This window comes from Octopus bimaculoides, chromosome 1 (genome assembly GCF_001194135.2).
Source record: "Octopus bimaculoides isolate UCB-OBI-ISO-001 chromosome 1, ASM119413v2, whole genome shotgun sequence".
NCBI classification, from domain to species: Eukaryota; Metazoa; Mollusca; class Cephalopoda; order Octopoda; family Octopodidae; genus Octopus; species Octopus bimaculoides.
This window is the reverse complement of record NC_068981.1, coordinates 109,192,826-109,212,221: the sequence shown is the minus strand read 5'-3', so window position 1 is coordinate 109,212,221 and position 19,396 is coordinate 109,192,826. Positions and strand designations below refer to the sequence as shown.

Below are 19,396 nucleotides of genomic sequence, written 5' to 3'. Positions count from 1 at the left end.
ACTCTGGTGAGAGTGAATTCTGGACTTCAAGTAATATATCCAGCTTTTCACCACCACCACCACCACCACCACCGCCGCCGCCGACGACAACAACAACAAATTGTTTTGTTTTGGTATAAAAGATGGGCTACAGCAAATATTCTGCTCAATACCACAGATTTGCTTGTCAGTTGTTTGACCATAATCAGTTGAGCATATCCCTTAGTGAAGTATATCAACACAGAAACTGGAAAGAAATATTTCCAATTGCAGATATGAACTGTATATAATAATAATAATAATAATGATAATAATAATAATAACAATAATAATAATAATAATAATAAAGAAAACTGCTTATTAATTAGTTTTAATAAAAGCAAACAATTATTCAAGTATACATTATCAAGAAAAATTTTATGAATTCATATATACATATATAATCTTCATTCATCATTAACATTTAATGTCTACCTCCCATGCTTGCATGGGTTGAACAGTTTGACAAGCTGGTAAGTCTGGGGCACACACACACACACACACACACACACACACACACACACACACACACACACACACACACACACAACACGCTTTCATACAGTTTCCATAAACCAAATTTCACTGTCAATCCAAGGCTCTAGTAGAAATACTTGTATAAGGTATCAGTGGGATCAGAATGCAGTGGGATCAGAATGGAAATCATCACAAGGTTGTGAAGCAAAATTCTTACTGTTCATTTCCCTGCTCTTCACCATCTAACTTGAAGCAATTCAACCTTATCATCAATAACACTGATTTTACTGGACAATTCTTATACCCCAGCTTTGAACTTTTATTTCAATCTTAGACAAATTATTTAACAAAAGCACCAACCAATCGTGGCCATTGCCAACCTCCTCTGGCCCCTGTGCCGGTGGCATGTAAAAAGCACCCACTACACTCACAGAGTGGTTGGCGTTAGGAAGGGCATCCAGCTGTAGAAATACTGCCAGATCAGACTGGGATGCAGCCTCCTGGCTTCCCAGACCCCAGTCAAACTGTCCAACCTATACTAGCATGGAAAACGGACGTTAAACGATGATGATGATGACTGATACATGAAATGACATGTTTAAACATGTCATTAGTAAACATAGTAAACATGTTTAAACATGTTTACTATGTAGTGAGAATATATTGATAATGTGTGAAATTATTAATATCTACCTTTATTTTGAACTTCTTTTAATTCTATTTCTGAATGTAAACAAGCAATATGTTCTTTCAGTTCAAAGACCTGCTCCTGAAGTGCATGGCATTTGGTTTCGGAATCAGATAGCTAAAAGTCAAAATCAAATAACTTCAATTTTCGAGGACTAAAGCAGAAAAGAAGGTGTCAGAATTTCTTAACATAGGAGAAATAGATTAAATATCGATAAAATATGGACAAAGCAAAAAATGATGCTAATTAATAAATCAATTTCTGTTAATGCTGCACAGGATCAATTCTCTGAAGGAAGCAAATTAGATGACTAAATGACGTTAAATAATTTACAGGTACATATTATAATGACCACAAGAGGGATGCCAGTTAAAGATGATTTCTTCAGTAGAGAAATAAAATATATAATGTTTGGTATTTGGTCCAATGCTCTATTGTTTCTGTTAACTTGTCTTGGACCAACAGAATATATTAATAACATTTAGACTAAGACAAAGCAACTGATGCAATAACAATGACCAGTCATGTACTGTGACACTGGGTAAAAACTTTACTTTTATCTTCATGTAATAAAACAAAATGAAGTCAAACTTGACACAGCCCAAACTACCCCAGGCAAAGAAAAATAAAAAAATAAATGATGCTCATCTGTTTAATCCTACAGAAGCCATAGATGAGAGATAAATCTGGATCAGTTTCACTGCACGGCATCTTATGGAAGTATCTACTATAGCTTTTGGCTGACCAAAGCATTGTATTGTGAGTGGAATTGGATTACTAACAAAATTTTTCCACTTTAACTGTTCATTTTTTTTTTTTTCTCCGCGTTTTTCTCCTTGTCTCCGTATTCTTTCTGTTGAAGAGCGTAGCTCGAAACGTCAAAGACTTTCCGTATTCCCGAGCGTCATACTAATACATCCTTTTGTTATTTACACCACCTGTCCTCGTCTGTTGTTGTTTTTTCGTACATTCTCCCACATATTTTTGTCTATTTATATTATATTCCTCTATATCTGTCTATTCATATTAAAGGCAGGGGTAAGTGATGAAAAGAATTCTAGCATAGTATTGATTTTGATACGGTTTGTCATAACAACTAACGTGCTTTAGGATCAAGGTGCACAGAAATTGCAAACCTGCTTTAATAATGTAAACATGAAAAAAACTATTAAAATGTTGATGAATAAGGATGATTATGATAATTAGTATAAAAAGGAATTTATAAAGTAGGAACTAAAAAGTGAAATTGATCATAAACATCAGGAACCTCTCTTGGGGTTGTAGATAGTTTCTGTTACCTAGGTGACCAAATTAGCAGTGGTGGAGGATGCTCTGAAAGTATTGTCTCTAGCATAAGAATTAGGTGGAGGAAGTTCAGTGAGCTATTACCTCTGTTGGCAACTAAATGTCTCTCTCTCAGAGTGAAAAGTAGACTATATGGTGCTTGTATGCGAATGGCTATACTCCATGGTAGTGAGACATGGGCTCTGAATGCAGAAGACATGTAGACTGGAGAGAAATAAAAGTAGTATGCTCCATTGGGTGTGCAACATCAGTGCGCATGTACAACAAAGTCCAAACGTATTGAGAGAAAAGTTGGGTATAAGAGGAATCAAATGTAGCATGCAAGAGAGAAGACTACATTGGCTTGGATACATGATGCATATGAATGAGGACAGTTGCATAAAGAAGTGCCAAACACTGAAAGCAGATGGTACCCATGGAAGAAGAAAACCCAGGAAGACATGGGATGAAGTGGTAAGGACCGATCTGAGGATGTTGGGCCTCACAGAGGATATGACAATGGACCGAGATGTCTGGTGATATGAAGTTCTTGAGAAGACCTGCCCATGTCAGCAAAACTGAGTTCTAGAAGCACTCTGTGTCTCAGCCACACTTAACAACAAAACCTCTCACACACTCTACTGCAACAAACCAAACAACATCTCTATATCTCTTCTCTTTCTCACATTTCCGCTTCATGCACTATGCTTACCTCTCATTCCCCAACCCTGTCTTCTTGGCCCTGTGTCACTGTATCTTTGCTCTCTGCTAGCCTCCAACCTGTGAGTTCCACTCACATGCCCTGTTACATATGACTATTGAATTGGGTTCATCTTATGATATTGTGTGGTATGTATATGAATATGTGTGCATACATGGATGCATTAAGATTTTGATGCATAATTTTGAAGCTCATTTCTCAAGTGCTCAGACTTCAAGTGTATAATTTACTCCAATATTTCTATATAAACTGTTTGATTTGTTTCTTTTGTGAGATTCAAATATGAATACTGGCTGCTGTTGTTTTCCATCATCAGAGAACACCTCCTCCCTTTAGATGAGTGTGTGTTCATAACGCACATGATTTATTGACAAATAGGATTTTGTGACATTGTGGTGTTTCAACCTCATTGTGTGTGTATCCTCAGTCAAAGGTACCACATAAGACCAATGAATCTAACAAGGACACAAGCTCTTGCTTATAGAAATCAACAAAGAATTTATTTCCTTTTGTGTGCTGATGTTTACCAAACAAATAATAATTCATGGAGTACATGAAGGGTAGCAAGAATCCAAACAATAATGCTTATGTTCATTCTTGATACATTATAGCAGATTTGAACATGAAAATCTCATCAATGTTGTTTTCCATCTCTAGAGAACACCTCCCTTTAATTCATTCCCCCCATGAATTATTATCTGTTTGGTAAATGCCAGGACACATCATCAAAAAGGTCTCCAAACTAGTTCTGTAGCACACCAACAGATGACAGTACACAGTTGTGAGCACAATGTGAGCTAGCAGTGATCTTCATGAGGCAGTGTGCCAAGTGACATTACTGTGTTTACTTCACAAGTTGTGAAATTTGTGTTTTTGTGATCACGTCTTTGCTGTAGTCTGTGATTTTGTTATAGACAGGAACAAAAAGCCAATATGAAATTTTGTGTTAAACTTGGGAAGTCTGCTACTGAGACATTGAACATGCTTTGGCAAGCTTATGGTGATGTGGCAATGGGTCATATACGGTGTTTCAAGTGGCACAGGTGCTTCAAAAGTGGAAAACAATGAGCAATCTGAAAGACCTGCCATGAGCATCACCCCCAGAAATGTGGAGAAAAGTCATCAGCTTGTGCATGAGGATCGTAGGAAGACACTCAATGACATTGCTGATGTTGCTGGTCTGTTATATGGGTCCATGCAGGTAATCCTAATGTCTGAATTAAACATGCAGTGTGTCTCTACCAAGTTTGTCCCCTGCCTGCTGACCACTGAGCAGAAAGAACATCACATGACCCAACCTTCATGTTGAGGACCATCACTGGTGACAAGAATTGGGTCTACGGATATAACTCTGAGACAAAACAACAATCGTCACAATGGAAGAGCCCTTTATCTCTATGACTGAAGAAGGCACAACAGAGTTGCAGCTCAATCAAAAGCATACTCATCATTTGTTTCAAAATCCACAGTATTGTGCATTGAGAATTTATCCCCCAGGGCCAGACCGTCAATCAAGAGTTCTACTGCAACAATTTGAAGTGTTTGAGGGAGGGCATTCAGTGAAAGTGATTGGATCTGGGGAGCGCAAATAATTGGATTCTTCAACAATGACAATGCTCCCTGTCACCAAATCAAGTCATTAATTGAGAATAACCCACATTACACAACCCAAGAATTGGCAGAATGTCTCAACCCATCAAAATCCGTCATTCATGAGCACCTGGTAAAGCTTGGGTACACAAATCGCTACAATGTCCGGGTACCACATGAGTTGAGTGAGAAGAACCTTTTGGATCGCAGTTCCATCTGTGAAAAACTTTATAAACGGAATGAAAACGCACCTTTTTCAAAGCAAATTGTGACAAGTGATGAGAAATGGATTATCTACTGAAATGTTCACAGAAAGCGATCCTGGAGTAAGTGACATGGGCCACCCTTAGCCACCCCAAAAGCAGGTCTTCACCTTAAAAAAGTCTTGCTTAGTGTCTGGTGGGATTGGAAAGGAATTCTGCACTATGAGCTTCTCCCAAGTAATCAGAAAATTAATTCTGAGAAATACTGCACACAATTGGATGAGTTAAAAGCAGCAATTCAAGAGAAACGTCCAGAATTGGCCAACAGGAAGGATGTTGTTTTCCAACATGATAATGCAAGACCGCACGTTTCTTTGGGAGCCAGACAAAAATTGCTGCAGCTCGGCTGGGATGTGTCACCCCACCCTCCATATTCACCAGATCGACCAAAGCTTTGTGATTGAATCTACCTTGTTGCCTGGCCAGGAGGTAGTCAATCTGGCTTATGTGCTCGCCAAACTAAGTGATTAGGTGGCTGGCTGGCTTTTTGAAGTTAGTGTTGCAGATCATGAGATCATTTGCATCACAGAACTCCAGCAGTCTTGTTCCCTCCTCATTTCTAGGTCCCAAACCATGCACTCCCTGGAATCCATGGGGATGCTGTCCAACATGTCCATTGAAGTTACCAACCACAATAACAAAGTCTCTGTCATTTGATGTTGAGGTAGTCTGCAAAAGGACCTCATAGAATTGGTCCTTCTGCTCATCAGTCAGCTCAGAGGAGCATAGGCAGAGATAAATGTAACTGTCAATTTACCAATGATAAGTCTCATCTTAATTACCCTATCACATACTCTGACTACTTCAATTACCTTACCTACCTTCTTTTCTGCTAACATTATGCCTACACCACCTACTCAATCCTTCCTGCCAACCACGAGAATTTGAATCTCTGTCTCTTACCTGTAAAGAATCTAGTTGAGGCTCCCCTAATCTTACTTCCTGCACACTACACACATCATGGTGTCGCTCTAACATTTCAATAATCTCTCCATTCTTTCCTTTCATTATTACTAAGAATCTAATGGAATGACTTTGGTTTAATGAGTTTGCAATAAAACAATAATTACAACATGTACACAGACACATACAAACATTCCATTACACAGAAGTCCAAGAAAGCAAGAATTATAACAAGAAATCTGACACTATCTTGGTCATAATGAATAACTCACTATTCATGGCTTGACTCAATACTTACTTCTGTTGCCTCATCAGTTATAACAATAATTTTATTGAAAAATATAATTCAATAAATTAGCACTTGTTGTTGTTGCTTAGGCCCAAGTCAATTGTAACTGATCAGACCTTATGATCAAAGGTATCACACTAGTGATCATCTCATCTTTTACCAAGGACTACTTCTATTACCAAGGAGACTGTCATTTGATTGAAATTTGGCTACTATTTTTGATGGGTCTAGTGACACATATAAAAAGTAGTTTGTTCTTTCTTGGGATTACATGTGTTGTATGGTGGTTCTAAGCTCTCAGATAGCAATATTTGTAATACCCTTTCTATTCCTAGTTCAAGCATTCCACTTACCTTACAGCTTGGAGCTTTCCTTCTAGCTATTGCAGTTTAGCTCCAGGTTAGATCTAAATGAGCAGAAGATCTATGATCAAAAATATTTCAACCTTGACCATACAATCCTTTTTAACCCTTTAGTATTTAAACCGGCCATATCCAGCCTAAATATGCTATCTGTTTTGTGTTCAAACTTACCAAATCTAGCTTATCACACCTACCCTTCAATGTCATTTTAAAAATATACAGTCACATCATCAAACTTTCGAAGCTACAAAATAATGCAGGATTAATTAAAAACAATATGAATAAAAAAGCATTACATTTAACAGAGTAATATGAATACTAAAGGGTTACAGTATAGTGATTGGTGTTAGGAAGGATATCCAGCTAAAACTGACAACTCAGAGGAAGATATGGTCTCCAACCCACTGGATCCTGTTGAAGCATCCAACTCATGCCAGCATGGAAAGTAGAAATGAAATGATGATGATTATATCTAGGATTACACCAATCCAATGTCTACTTCCAATTTTTTAAAAAGAAGTTTTTATCTTTGACAGAAACTCAGTTGCTATTATAGGTATAACAAACAAACATGTGAATGCTCCTAGTAAGTATTTATTATTGAAAAAACAGTGTTATCAGATAATGCATACTGAGTGAAAAAATTGCTATCAAAAGAGGTAGGCCAAGCAAAATTTGAATGATAGTTACATAAAACCTAAAAAGATTGGTATCTTACAGTTGAGATGATGCAGGATCTTGATGCATTGAGAAATTCAGTATTGCTGACCTACCCTGTCCATACCAATATACAGAATGGACATTAAATATTGACGACGATGGCGATGTGCAGGATGCAAGTAATTAAGCCTTGATTCAGAACTTAAGAAAACTAAGCTTTATTTTGTCAACTAAAAAGGAATAGAAACTTAAACTTCAGCTGAAATATATCACTCACCTTACATTCCAGTTGAATGCTTTTACTGCTGGCTTCACTCAAATCTTTAACTAGGTTTTTTTCTTTGTTACGAAAATCCTGTGAAATATATATATGCACATGCAGATACACACAAACTATAAATGCATGTAATAGTTTAGTTAAAGTTAATGTTTCAATGCAGGGAGAATTAAAAAAAGCTAATTAGAATTAATTACGTGAGGAGGGAAAGTGCTTTAGTGAATATGCTATTATTATTTTAATTATTTTAAGAAGTATGGAAGACAATTCACGATATGTTTCAGTCATATCATGAATTTATTAGTGAAGTATAGCCATTACTGTACTTGCTGAAGCAGTGATGAGTGAAACAATAAATATATGAGAATGTACACTAGTTGATGTAGAAAAATAGAATTGTTTACAAAATAGTTAAGTTACGTTTAACATATCTAAAAGAGGGAATATTAAAAAATTAACTAGCAATGACTATGTGATGGGCAACAAACAATATTAGAAACAATGTTTGCATACTCAATAAAATATTTTCTTAATTTGTTATGAACACATAAATTAGTTTTCAGGCTTAAATCATTTAATAATTAATACATTAAACATTACCAACAACAAAAATAATTTGTTCATTCTGATCAATGACTAAAGATTATTATAATTTGAGAATTTTGAGTTTTTGGAAATTAGAATATAGGTTAAATAAAGTAAGAAAGTAAATAAATAATTAGAAAATAGTTAAATGTAAAAAATGAATGTGTGTCTGTATATATATATATATATATATATATATAAAGATGCATACATGTCTGTGCATATATACAAGAATAAGGGAAAATAAAGTATGTAATCTTATTAATTTATGACAATACAGGATTTAGAATTGAAGTGCAAATTTAATAAAATACATCAATGATATATAACTGTTCAAACATCTTTTGTTTGGAATAAAGAAAAGAGATATGAAATGACACAGCCAGAAAACTTAAATTGTTTGGTGTGGAGAGACATAGAGATGTAAAAGCACTAAACTATTGTAATAGTTTAAATACAAAGCATGAACTTAATATATATAGTATTGATATATTCACGTAAGAAATTCATACAGAGATTTAGTATACAAATAAACAACAGATAAATAAAAGAAATATACTAGACATAGAATCCTTTGGGATAGCAACTGTTCAATATTTCTATATAAATATAACCAACCAACTAACCAACTAATTATGTATACAATAATTAATATTTATGTAAGCATATTTATAATTGTGTGTGTGAATGAACTTTTCTACCACCCATTTTCTCCATGCTTGCATAGGTTAGATGGATCTGCTCCAGCACAGCATTTTGTCCTTTGTTGCAGTCCACTGTCATCTTTGTGAGGTTAAATATCTTGATATCAGATTTCACTACTTCTCCCTATGTCTTCCTCAGTTTTCCACTTCCACCAGTTACTTTCATTTATATCATCTGACACTTATTTACCCAATTATCATCTTCCATATCCATACCCTCACAGTTTTAATTCTTGCACACAACTGATTCCTCTTATATTTAGCTTTTCTCACAGTTTATTTGTGTGCTGTCATTCTTGTATATATATTATATATCCTGTAGAGCATGCATGCATGCCTCATTTCATTACAGCCTTCTCACATTCTATGCATTTAGAGCCCATGTTACACTCCTGTTTCTCTACCTTGCAATATTGCACTTTGAATATTTATGACTTCATTTGGAGAGAGGATCCCTACATTGCCAGCTCCCCAAATTTTATCCATCCTATATTCTTGTCCTAGCTGCTGGTAATAGAAGCTGTCAACTACATTTAGGGAGTCTTCTGAGTATTTGAAGGAATTAATTTCATAAGTGCTCTTGTTATGATATTCCTGTGAATTCATGAATGAAATATTCCTATCTTTTTTGAACCAGGATACTAGGTCATAGGTATGCAGAATTTTCCATAGACACCAGTTTTAAACTTCTATAATGACCTAAGAAAACTATAATAAATAAAAGGGCATTCAGAATTGATACCTATGGACACCTATTTGCATGCTATTAGCTTTCACCTTACTGACATCACTTCTCTACATAGCTTACCCAGCTGTCACAAGCCAGTTAGCTACACTAAGTTTTCATAGTGACCATTAGACTACAGAAGTGGTAGCTTGTTAAAAGCCTTCTATAGATCACTGAATGTTAGATATAGTGATTATGCACATGTATATTTATTGCCGTAGAGGCAATACAAAGTTACCCCCTGCCTCTCTCTCTCTCTCTTTCTCTCCCTTCCTCCCTCTGAGGTGACCATGTATTACCCTTACAGCAAGATACCTTTTTCTGTTCCTCTATCATAGTTTCCCCTCCTGGCACAAAGCCATTTCCCCCAACACCACTCCCTCTCTCAGTTGAGGGGTCTTGTAAATTACTTGGTGACCTCATTTGTGCTGTTCCAGTAAAAAGCACTCAGAACACTCTATGAAATGGTTGGCATTAAGAAAGGCATTCAGCTGTAGAGACTATACCAAAGCAGACAGTTGAGCTTGGTGCACTCTTCTAACTTGCCAGCTCCAGTCAAACTATCCAACCAAAACCAATATGGAAAACAGATGTTGAATGACGACAATGGTGATGATGTAAACATAGTTGTATGTAATCTCTCAATCTGAAAAGCCTACGTTAGTTTTGTTTTTTGCTTCTGGTATGAAAGAGAAATTGACAAATATCATTCTGATATATTTTAGAAGTTGATACAGGGTCAAAGACTCAATTGCTCACTGCCACAATTCTAGTTATTTACAGACAGACAAATAGAAAGTATGCATGAAGTTGGTAGAGTAATTAGATAACAGAGAGTTCACTTTACTAAATTGCCTTACATTTACACACTGACAGCTATATTTTCTGTCTGTTTCTTTTACTTAATAACTCTTACTTCTACTATTAGCTTAGCCTCTATCTATGTCTCTCTGTATAAACCAATGTTACTGTTTTAATCTTACTCTTTCATAAACATTATCCTGTGCATAATTTATTTCATAATCAAAGAAACCTGGTCACTTTTTTATAGACTCTATGCTAGTTATCTTGATAAAACTGTAAATAAAACTCTTTAATTACACTAGTGGGTTTCATTGGTCAAGACTGAGAGTGGCTCATATGTGGTTAAAACAGGTTTCCAAGACCAAATGCTATACTTGAAAAACCTAATTACAATTAAACACATCATGTCCTTGACCAAAATATAAAGTAACAGTAGAGAAGATTAGAACTAAATGAAATATTAAAACTGAAAGAAAAGATAAACAAGACTAAGATAAATAACAAAATGCCCAATAGTATTGAATATATAATGTCAAGCTTTATAAAATATATGAGTATATATTCATAAACATGTAAATATATGTGCATATACTCACATCATAAATATAGATAATGTAAAAGCTTGAATATATAAACTCTTTTTTTTTCTGTAAAAGTTGAAGAACTTTTCACAAGATTGATCTTAAGAACAGATAATATATCAAAATAAAAGTATTACTTGCCTGGAAATAAATATATACTTCTAAATTATAGTATCTTATAGGAACATACATTTACAAACTTTAATATTTTTCTGACTAATTTGCTAACAAATGAGGTGAGTTCTGTAATCCATTGGTTTGAAGTACACTGAAAACCTATTGAAGTTTTGGACTTACAGTCAGGCTAGAAAAGACTTTTAAGCCAGATTCATGAGATAATTTGCAAGTGGAATATTAAGAATTGCTGTTGTTTCTTAATTCAAAGTTTATTTTGATCAAGTTTCAAGGCTGAAACAGATAAGACTTTCCTCCCTGGAGCAAAGGCAGGAGAAGTATGCAGTAATATACATTTGAAAAATCCTGGAAGGAATTGTGCCAAATTTTGGCATTGAAAGCTATACCAATGCCAGAACGGGTTGACACTGCAAAGTGCCAAAGATCCCAGCAATGCCATTGTGCTTTAGGATCAGTTACTGCAATAGCCTGGGGCCCACAGCTTTTTAATATGCTGTCAAAGAGCCTGAGAGACCTACACAAAGTGGATGTAGGTGTTTTCAAATCAAAACTGGACCTCTTCCTGTCGAAAGTCCCAGAGGTGCAAATGAGGGTAGCAATAACAAACTGCCTTATTCACCAAATGCCACATATTAGAGGAGGCTCTCAATAATAACAATGTAGCAAAACAGCGGTACCCCAGTATGGCTGCAGCTCTGAGCTGAAACTACAAAAAAAAAACGTAGACTTATATTATTGAAACGAATTTCATTTGTGTCCATTCCTGTTACGAGTATGAAGGATTACATTATCTCATGAGTCTTTTTTTTAAGGTGAAAGTTTGTGATCAGAAGGGGATTAGTTTGTTATTTGTAGCAAGTTGAACCATCATAGAATGTTTCTCACTCATTTACAAGTGTTTTTTGCAGGATTATAATACAACACTGTTGACAACCTACTATCTGTCAATCTTTTGATGAATTCTAGATGAATTTTATAGTGCCATAAATAAAAGTGTAACACCAACACTTACTTCTCTTTCTTGATGTAATTCTTTTTGAAATTGAGCTTTCAAGCCAGAAAGTTGTTCCTGTAACTTCTTTATACATTCTTCTTGACTGGAAGACTTCTCTTTCATAAGAGTTAACTCTGTATCTGTTTGAGTAAACCTTTAAAACAATTTTTGAAAAATTTATAGAGAATTGCATTTATATTTGAATGTAAAAATACAAGAAAATCACTTTCAACAATAACCAAAAATGTAGTAACATACACTAAATAGCCAAGACAGGGTTTAAATAAGTTACATCAAAATACAGAACTTCCCAAATGTCAAAGTTTACAACAAGATATCTTAACAAGTTCTACTGAATGAGACGTTTTACCATCAGAAGATTTTGGTAATGCTTAAAGAGCAATGAAATGTAAATTTGTTATAATGGTAATTTATCAGTACATAAGGTCTTGAATGTTTTTTGTATTTATACTTAGTGAGGCAAGTAATAATGGGTCTGTTGTTTATGAAGTAATGCAATGTTTCTGACATTTGGAATAAATCAGTAATTTAAATTCACATAGAGACAAAATGGCATAAAAGACATGAATGTACTTTAGAAACCATGTGTGTGTGTGTGTATTCATATCAATGAATGTAAGTAAACTTTTATTCAAGAAATCCATATGATTACTAATTAAGACGCCTAATTAATGTTAACAGAGTAATAGCTTCAAAAAGATAAATTTGCATGCTCTGTTCTTTTTGTTCAGTGAATAGTGTAAACAAATGCCTTACTTAACTTTCTATCATATTTATTAACTGGGAAATGCAAGTAGAAATAGCAGCCTTAAAGTCATTGCCATTTAACACCAGGTGAATCCTGACGAAACAAACCTATGCCCAAAGTTACAAAAAACAAAAAAATTAATGGGTGTAATATGAGTGAAATATGACGTGATTTCTAGTGGGTTAAGGAGCCATGCAGAGACTTCCTCTGTAGCCATATTGATTCCATATTTTAATTGCAACAAAAATTTGTTTGAAAATGTGTTCAAATTAAAAGTATTGCATTTGGTTTATATATTTCATTTGTAAGAAAACTCACAGTTCCTCTAAATAGCAAGCATGCTCTATAGTCCCCATTTCACAATTGTCACCAAATTAATAGCTGACAATGTGTCTGAGGGAGTGCTATTGTCCAAGTGAAGATCCACTAATGTAGAGCTTCTCTCATTGGCTCTAAATGTATAGAAACAAGACATTTCAATAAATAAGCAGGTGAAATAAAAATTAAATTTAAAAAGAAAGCCTTACTGTTATAGTGTCGAGAAGTTTTCTCAAGTTCATAGAAAGTTTGACTTACAAATGTAATTATCAACTCAAACTCTAACAGAAATATAATAACTTAATTTATTTGTAAATGCAAACGGAAAGTTTAAAAGAAGGTAGGTTACTTTTGATTTCCTAGTATACCTAAAGTTACTTCCCTTGTTTCCTAAATTAAAAAAACAACATCCAAATGGTAACTTACTTAGAGAAGAGTTCATTAAATGCTTGATTTTTTTCTTTGAGCGTTTCCTTCAGTTGCATTAACTGATGGCCTGAATTCCTGAAAACAATTAAAATATAACAATCGGGACATTCATCCTTATTCATGTATATTTTTTACTTCTTTTTGTCTGTTTTATACTTTATTTTTTATATAACTAATTCAGCTCACTCAATCTTTCTTCAGGAATATATGAAAACCTTGCTACAAAAATTGAGTAAATTGAAAAAAAAAAAAAAATTAGAGATGGAAAGTTTTCATTGCGTATTTACTGTAACCTTGATCAACCTAAGTCCTGGTTAAGTAAAATATTTTATCAATTATTTTATAATTAGCTTTTAGTTTTCATTTATTTTTCTAAATTTTCTCCAGGAATTCTGACAACAATATCTTTGTCAAACGGGGAAACATTAAACTGCTGCTAATAATAATGATATAAATAACCACTCTGACAATAACAATAATTCTTACTTTGGAAATTGGATTCTTCTGAATCAATGAAGCATTTGACTAGGTTTTTGTCTTATTCTAAATCTGATGCATCTTACAGTCAAGAAACCCAAAAGACAATTTAGTTGAAACAAATTGAGGAATAAAAGAATACATATCACTATATCAATACTCCAAATTATATTTTTTCTTTTGATCATCACCATTACTAGGACGTTTAAACCCTTTTGACACCAAGCCACCTGAAACCGCCTCTGGCTCTGTAGTACAAATGACTTATTTTCAAAAGTTCTGAATTAAAATCTTCCACCAAACCTTAGTCACAATTTATGTTCCTAACACTAGTTTAATGACAACTAAGTTATTTTACTAAATTCCTTGTTATATTTAAAATTAACTGAAAGAAATTTAGTTTTTGGTTACTTATCCCAAAATGCACCTAGTTTTATCAGCTTTGAATGTATATAAGATTAATTTGAATTAAAAACTAAACCAGAGAATTGTAGCTGGCTGAATTAGAAGCTGACCAACCTGTCAGTCAGATAGCTTATAGGTTACATTTTATCATCAATGCTATAATATATACCTGATAAAGAAGGTGGTGAGCTGGCAGAATCATTAGCAAGCTGGGCAAAATGCTTAGCAGCATTTCGTCTGACTATCTATGTTCAAATTTCACCAAAGTCAACTTTGCCTTTCATACTTTCAGGGTCAATAAAATATGTACCAATTGAGCACTAGGGTCAGTGTAAATGACTAACCCCTACCGTTGAAATTACTGGTCTTGTGCCAAAATTTGAAACCTATGTATATATATATATATATATATATATATATATATACCCAATAAAATTATTTAACTTATCAATCCACCTAAAGTTTGAATATAAATTTGTTACTTCCATCATTTGATAACTTGAAAACTAGAATTTGCTCTGCTGCTGAGGTTAACTTTGTCTTCCATCCTTTCAAGGTCAATAAAGTAAAGTACTTAAGATGGTAAGCTGGTAGAATTGTTAGCATGCTGGGCAAAAGGCTTAGCAGCATTTTGTCTGTCTTTATGTTCTGAGTTCAAATGCTGCTGAGGCTGACTTTGCCGTTCATCATATCAGGGTCAATAAAATAAGTACCAGTCAGGCACTGGGGGCAATGTAATCAATTAGCCCCTCCACCAAACTTGCTTTGTGCCAAAAATTTGAAACCAATAAACTAATGTACCGGTCAAATATTGGCATTGATGCAGGCCTTGTATCAAAATTTGAAAGAATTATTATAGTCCAAAGGTTATAAGCAGTTACTTTTTGTTAAAAATCTCTAGATCAGAAATTAGCAAGGGAGGTGGGGAAGACGAAGAGAAAGAAATGAGAAAAAAAACAAGTTGAATTACCGTTTTTCGTGATTTAAGTACTCTTGTGTGCAGGATAATTTGTCCATCAAATTTAATACCTGTATAAAAATAATGGCTATATAAGGATGGATTAAGACAGATTCCTGCAATAGTTTATTTCAACAAAGAAAAAAACTGTAAAGGGAAAAATAGTACTGCACAATTCTACATATAATACAATCACTAAAATGAAAATTAGGGACGTCTATAATACATGATATTAAGGCAATGTTTTCCCATTCAATTTTATTAAGGAAAAAAACATAATGTAATAAAGCTTTATCAGTTTGAAAATTATTATTATTTTTATTATTGATCAATTTATTTTTATATAAAACAAAATACTAAACAATATGTTGCATTATAGTAGGTCATCTGCTTATGTAATTGTTGTATCCTCCATTTCCAATGTTGTGGTACCAACACGATAATGTGACAGATGGTTTAGATGTGCTATGCCAGTGTTGTAACAATAGACCAGATAACAATGCAGCCATAATAATGTAACACTCCAACAATCTCTTCAGTGAACTCACTCGAATTAACACACACAGACTTCACTCTGATTGCTACTATTTATAATTACTTGTTCCAGTCTATTTCTTGCAAGGAGGTGTCGTGACTCTCATCACATCTCCCGCTTTGAGATTTTGACTTCCATAAGAAGTGAAATTTATTTTCTTTTTTCTTTTTCCAGCACCTCTCCTTCTTTAATTTTTTTTTTTTTTTTTTGCAAATTTAATATCTTTTTCGTTTTGGCATCATTTCTAAGTGTTATTTCTAAAGCGGTGAACTGGCAGATTTATCCTTATTGTCTGCTACTATGTTCTGAGTTCAAGTTCCGCTGAGGTCGACTTTGCCTTTCATCCTTTCAGGGTTGATAAATTAAGTACCAGTGAGACACTGGGGTCGATGTGATCAACTAGTCCCCTCCCCACAAATTATTACATTATTCGAGACCTTGTGCCTCCAGTAGAAAGGATTATTTCTAAGTGTACAGTCTGTTTACTTTTTCTACTGCTGCTTCTACAAGGCTCAATCTCTTTTGGGGCTGGCACCTAAAACATGTCACAGCAGACTTCCATTGGTATTTTCTTTCATTTTTCAGTATGTCTCGTCTTTTATTGGTTTAGGTGTCTCTTATGTTCCCATGTTGTCCTTTAATTACATACATCATGTTTCCTAATCTTTTAGTTACAAAACCATCCTACCAGCCTTCTTTACCATTTTTGTAAATTTAAAATGAACTTTTATCTCCTACTTCAAAATGTTTTGTTGCCTTTTCTGTATTTCTTTTAAATATATTTTTTCCTGGCAATAATTTATTGAAGATCAATTTTATTTTTTGCGCAAACATTACCTCTACCGGAGACTTTCCTAAACTGATATATTCTGAAGAATTTTGTTAACGCCTCGTCATTTCCTACGTCATACTTTGCTTTTTTTAACACTCGCTTGAAAGTATCAATGAATCTTTCTACTGCCTGTTTGACTTCAAGTAGTAGAGTGGGATAAAAATATGCTTTATTGCATGTATTTTGCAGAAAGTTTTGAATCTACAACCTGTAAATTGTTTTCCATTATTTGATACTAATGTGTCTGGAACACCGTATCAGGCAAATAATTCATACAGGAACTTTATTGTTGTCTTTGTGTTTGGTTTATTGCACCTGCATACCTCTGTCCACTTTGTACTGTTATCAACAACAATTAGATAGTATGCGTCATTCACCAGTCCAGCATAGTCAATATGTACCCTGGACCATGAACTATCCATCTCAGGCCATGATTGGTATTTCACTGGTGGTGCCTTAGCTGCTAGCGCACACCCCTACAAGATTTTACTACATTTTCAATGTCCTGGTCCAATGATGGCCAATATACATAGCCCCTCATTAAAGCTTTATTCTCAGCATTCCCAGGTGTCTACTGAGGAATTCCTGCAATACTTGTTTCTGTAGAGCAGTTGGTACTACCACTCTTTGCGTGTACATTAAAACATCATTGCATAGTGAAAAATTATTTCAATTTGTATTTTCATTTTGCTTATTTTTCAACATTTGTTTCATACTTGTAATGTAATTATCCTCTGCGGATTTCATTTTTATATCATGTGCTTTCACTGGTAGTTTGTGAATAACATTACACATAATACTTTTTATTTCATTTTCTGACTGCAATGAGGCCATCGGTTCTGCATTTTGAGGAATTAGTCATACTCCGCATGACCAATTTTTTTCAACAGAATATACTGCATCTTAAAATTTTAGTTTAGCAATATTGTACCCTGGCATTGTAGTCGGTTTGCTGTATGGGTAAGCAATCCCTTTTCTGACCCAAAATTTGATGGTAATGGTTGATGGTTGGTTTGTAGCCAAAAAATTCTAGCAAGTAGAAATTTGTTAAATTTTTTTACCACAAAAATAATCGATAGAGCCTCCTTCTCTATCTGACTATTCTTTTTCCCTGATGCTAACAGCGAATGTGAAGCATGAACTACTGGCTTCATACTTCCATCTTTATACTTGTGTAGCAAGACTGCTTCTATTCCATAATCCGAAGCATCTGAAGCTACGACAATGTCCGTTTCAGGATTGAAATGGGCTAGCGACAAATTAGAAATTAGTATTTTTTCTATCTCTTTGAATGCATTTTGACACTTTACCAACTAATTCCATTTTACTTCTTTTTTCAGTAAATCGTTTAATGGTGCTCTCAATTTATGCATGTTAGGAATGTAATTTTGATAGTAAATTACTAGCCCAAGGAAAGCTTGTAATGTCACAATGTTATGTGGGGGGGGGGCATATCTTGAATTGTATCTGTCCTTGACAGGTCAGGACGTCTTCCATTTTTATCAATAATTTGCCCTAAGTATTTGATGTTTGGCAAAAAGAACCCACATTTCTCTTTACTCAGAGTGAACCTGTAGTCCCTTATATTTTCAAACACAGCTTTTATATGCTCAACATGCTGATCATGCAAATTACTTTTAATGAATATGTCATCCAGGTATGAAGTTGCAAACTGACAGTCCACCAACATCGCATCCATAACCTGTTGAAATATTGCAGATGTGACCTTCAGACCAAAAGGCAATCTATTATATTTGTACAAACCTCTGTGTATTTACTGTTAGAAGCTTTGAACATTCCTCGTCAACCTTTATTTGCAGATATGCCTCAGACAAATCCAATTTTGAGACTATTTTGCCTCCATTTAATTTTGCAAAAATATCCTCTGGAGTAGGAAGTGGATAGAGAAATGTCTTTAAACTGTCATTCAGACTTGTAGAAAAATCAGCACACAGCCTAATTTTGTTGTTTTTTTTTAAACACACAATAGGTGCTACCTATTTAGAGTAATCCACTTTTTTGATAATTCCACATTTTTTGAGTCTGTCTAACTCTTCATCTACATTTCTTATTGCAGCAAATGGTACTTTTCTATTAGATTTGAATACTGGCACAGCGTTTAATTGAAAACACGCTTCAGTCTTTTTACATAGACCTAACAGTACTTAGGGAAACATCTTTTTAAATTTTCTCTTCAATTCCTCACATGGCTTATTTTTAGAGGGACAACAAATAATGTTTTTATGGTAGAGACTTAACCCTTTCGTTACTATATTTCTGACCAAAATACACCCCTCATGAGTTTCAATTAAATTCTAAAATAATCATGAATTTAGACTAGTCTCATTAAACACCTGTAACTTTTTTATTTATCAACATATTAATGTGATATTTGGAACATAATTAAAGAAAGGGTTCTTAATCAATTCTATTGCATAATTTTTGTCTCAAAGTTCTCCATGTACTGGGGGTGGGGTGTACTGCTAGTGTCTCTCACATGTAAATATTGGTTCAGCTTCACGAATCGTACTCGTTCATAATACTGGAAATATATTCATTTCCAAAAGGTTCCTGATCGCTCCAGTAATTTGTTATTCTGGGTAACTGTCTA

General features: G+C 34.3%; 1 protein-coding gene across 2 annotated transcripts in view; it reads right to left on the bottom strand.

Moving 5' to 3' along the window:
- LOC106868484 (leucine-rich repeat-containing protein 45) overlaps positions 1 to 19,396 on the bottom strand; it is a 60,833-nt gene that overhangs the window by 15,453 nt on the left and 25,984 nt on the right. For both annotated transcript variants that reach the window (XM_014913778.2, XM_014913772.2), the window contains 5 exons: positions 15,431 to 15,489; positions 13,576 to 13,653; positions 12,081 to 12,216; positions 7,533 to 7,610; positions 1,189 to 1,300 (listed from right to left, as the gene is read on the bottom strand). In XM_014913778.2, coding sequence (XP_014769264.1) covers positions 1,189 to 1,300; positions 7,533 to 7,610; positions 12,081 to 12,216; positions 13,576 to 13,653; positions 15,431 to 15,489 — 463 coding nt within the window. The remainder of the gene's footprint in view (positions 1 to 1,188; positions 1,301 to 7,532; positions 7,611 to 12,080; positions 12,217 to 13,575; positions 13,654 to 15,430; positions 15,490 to 19,396) is intronic.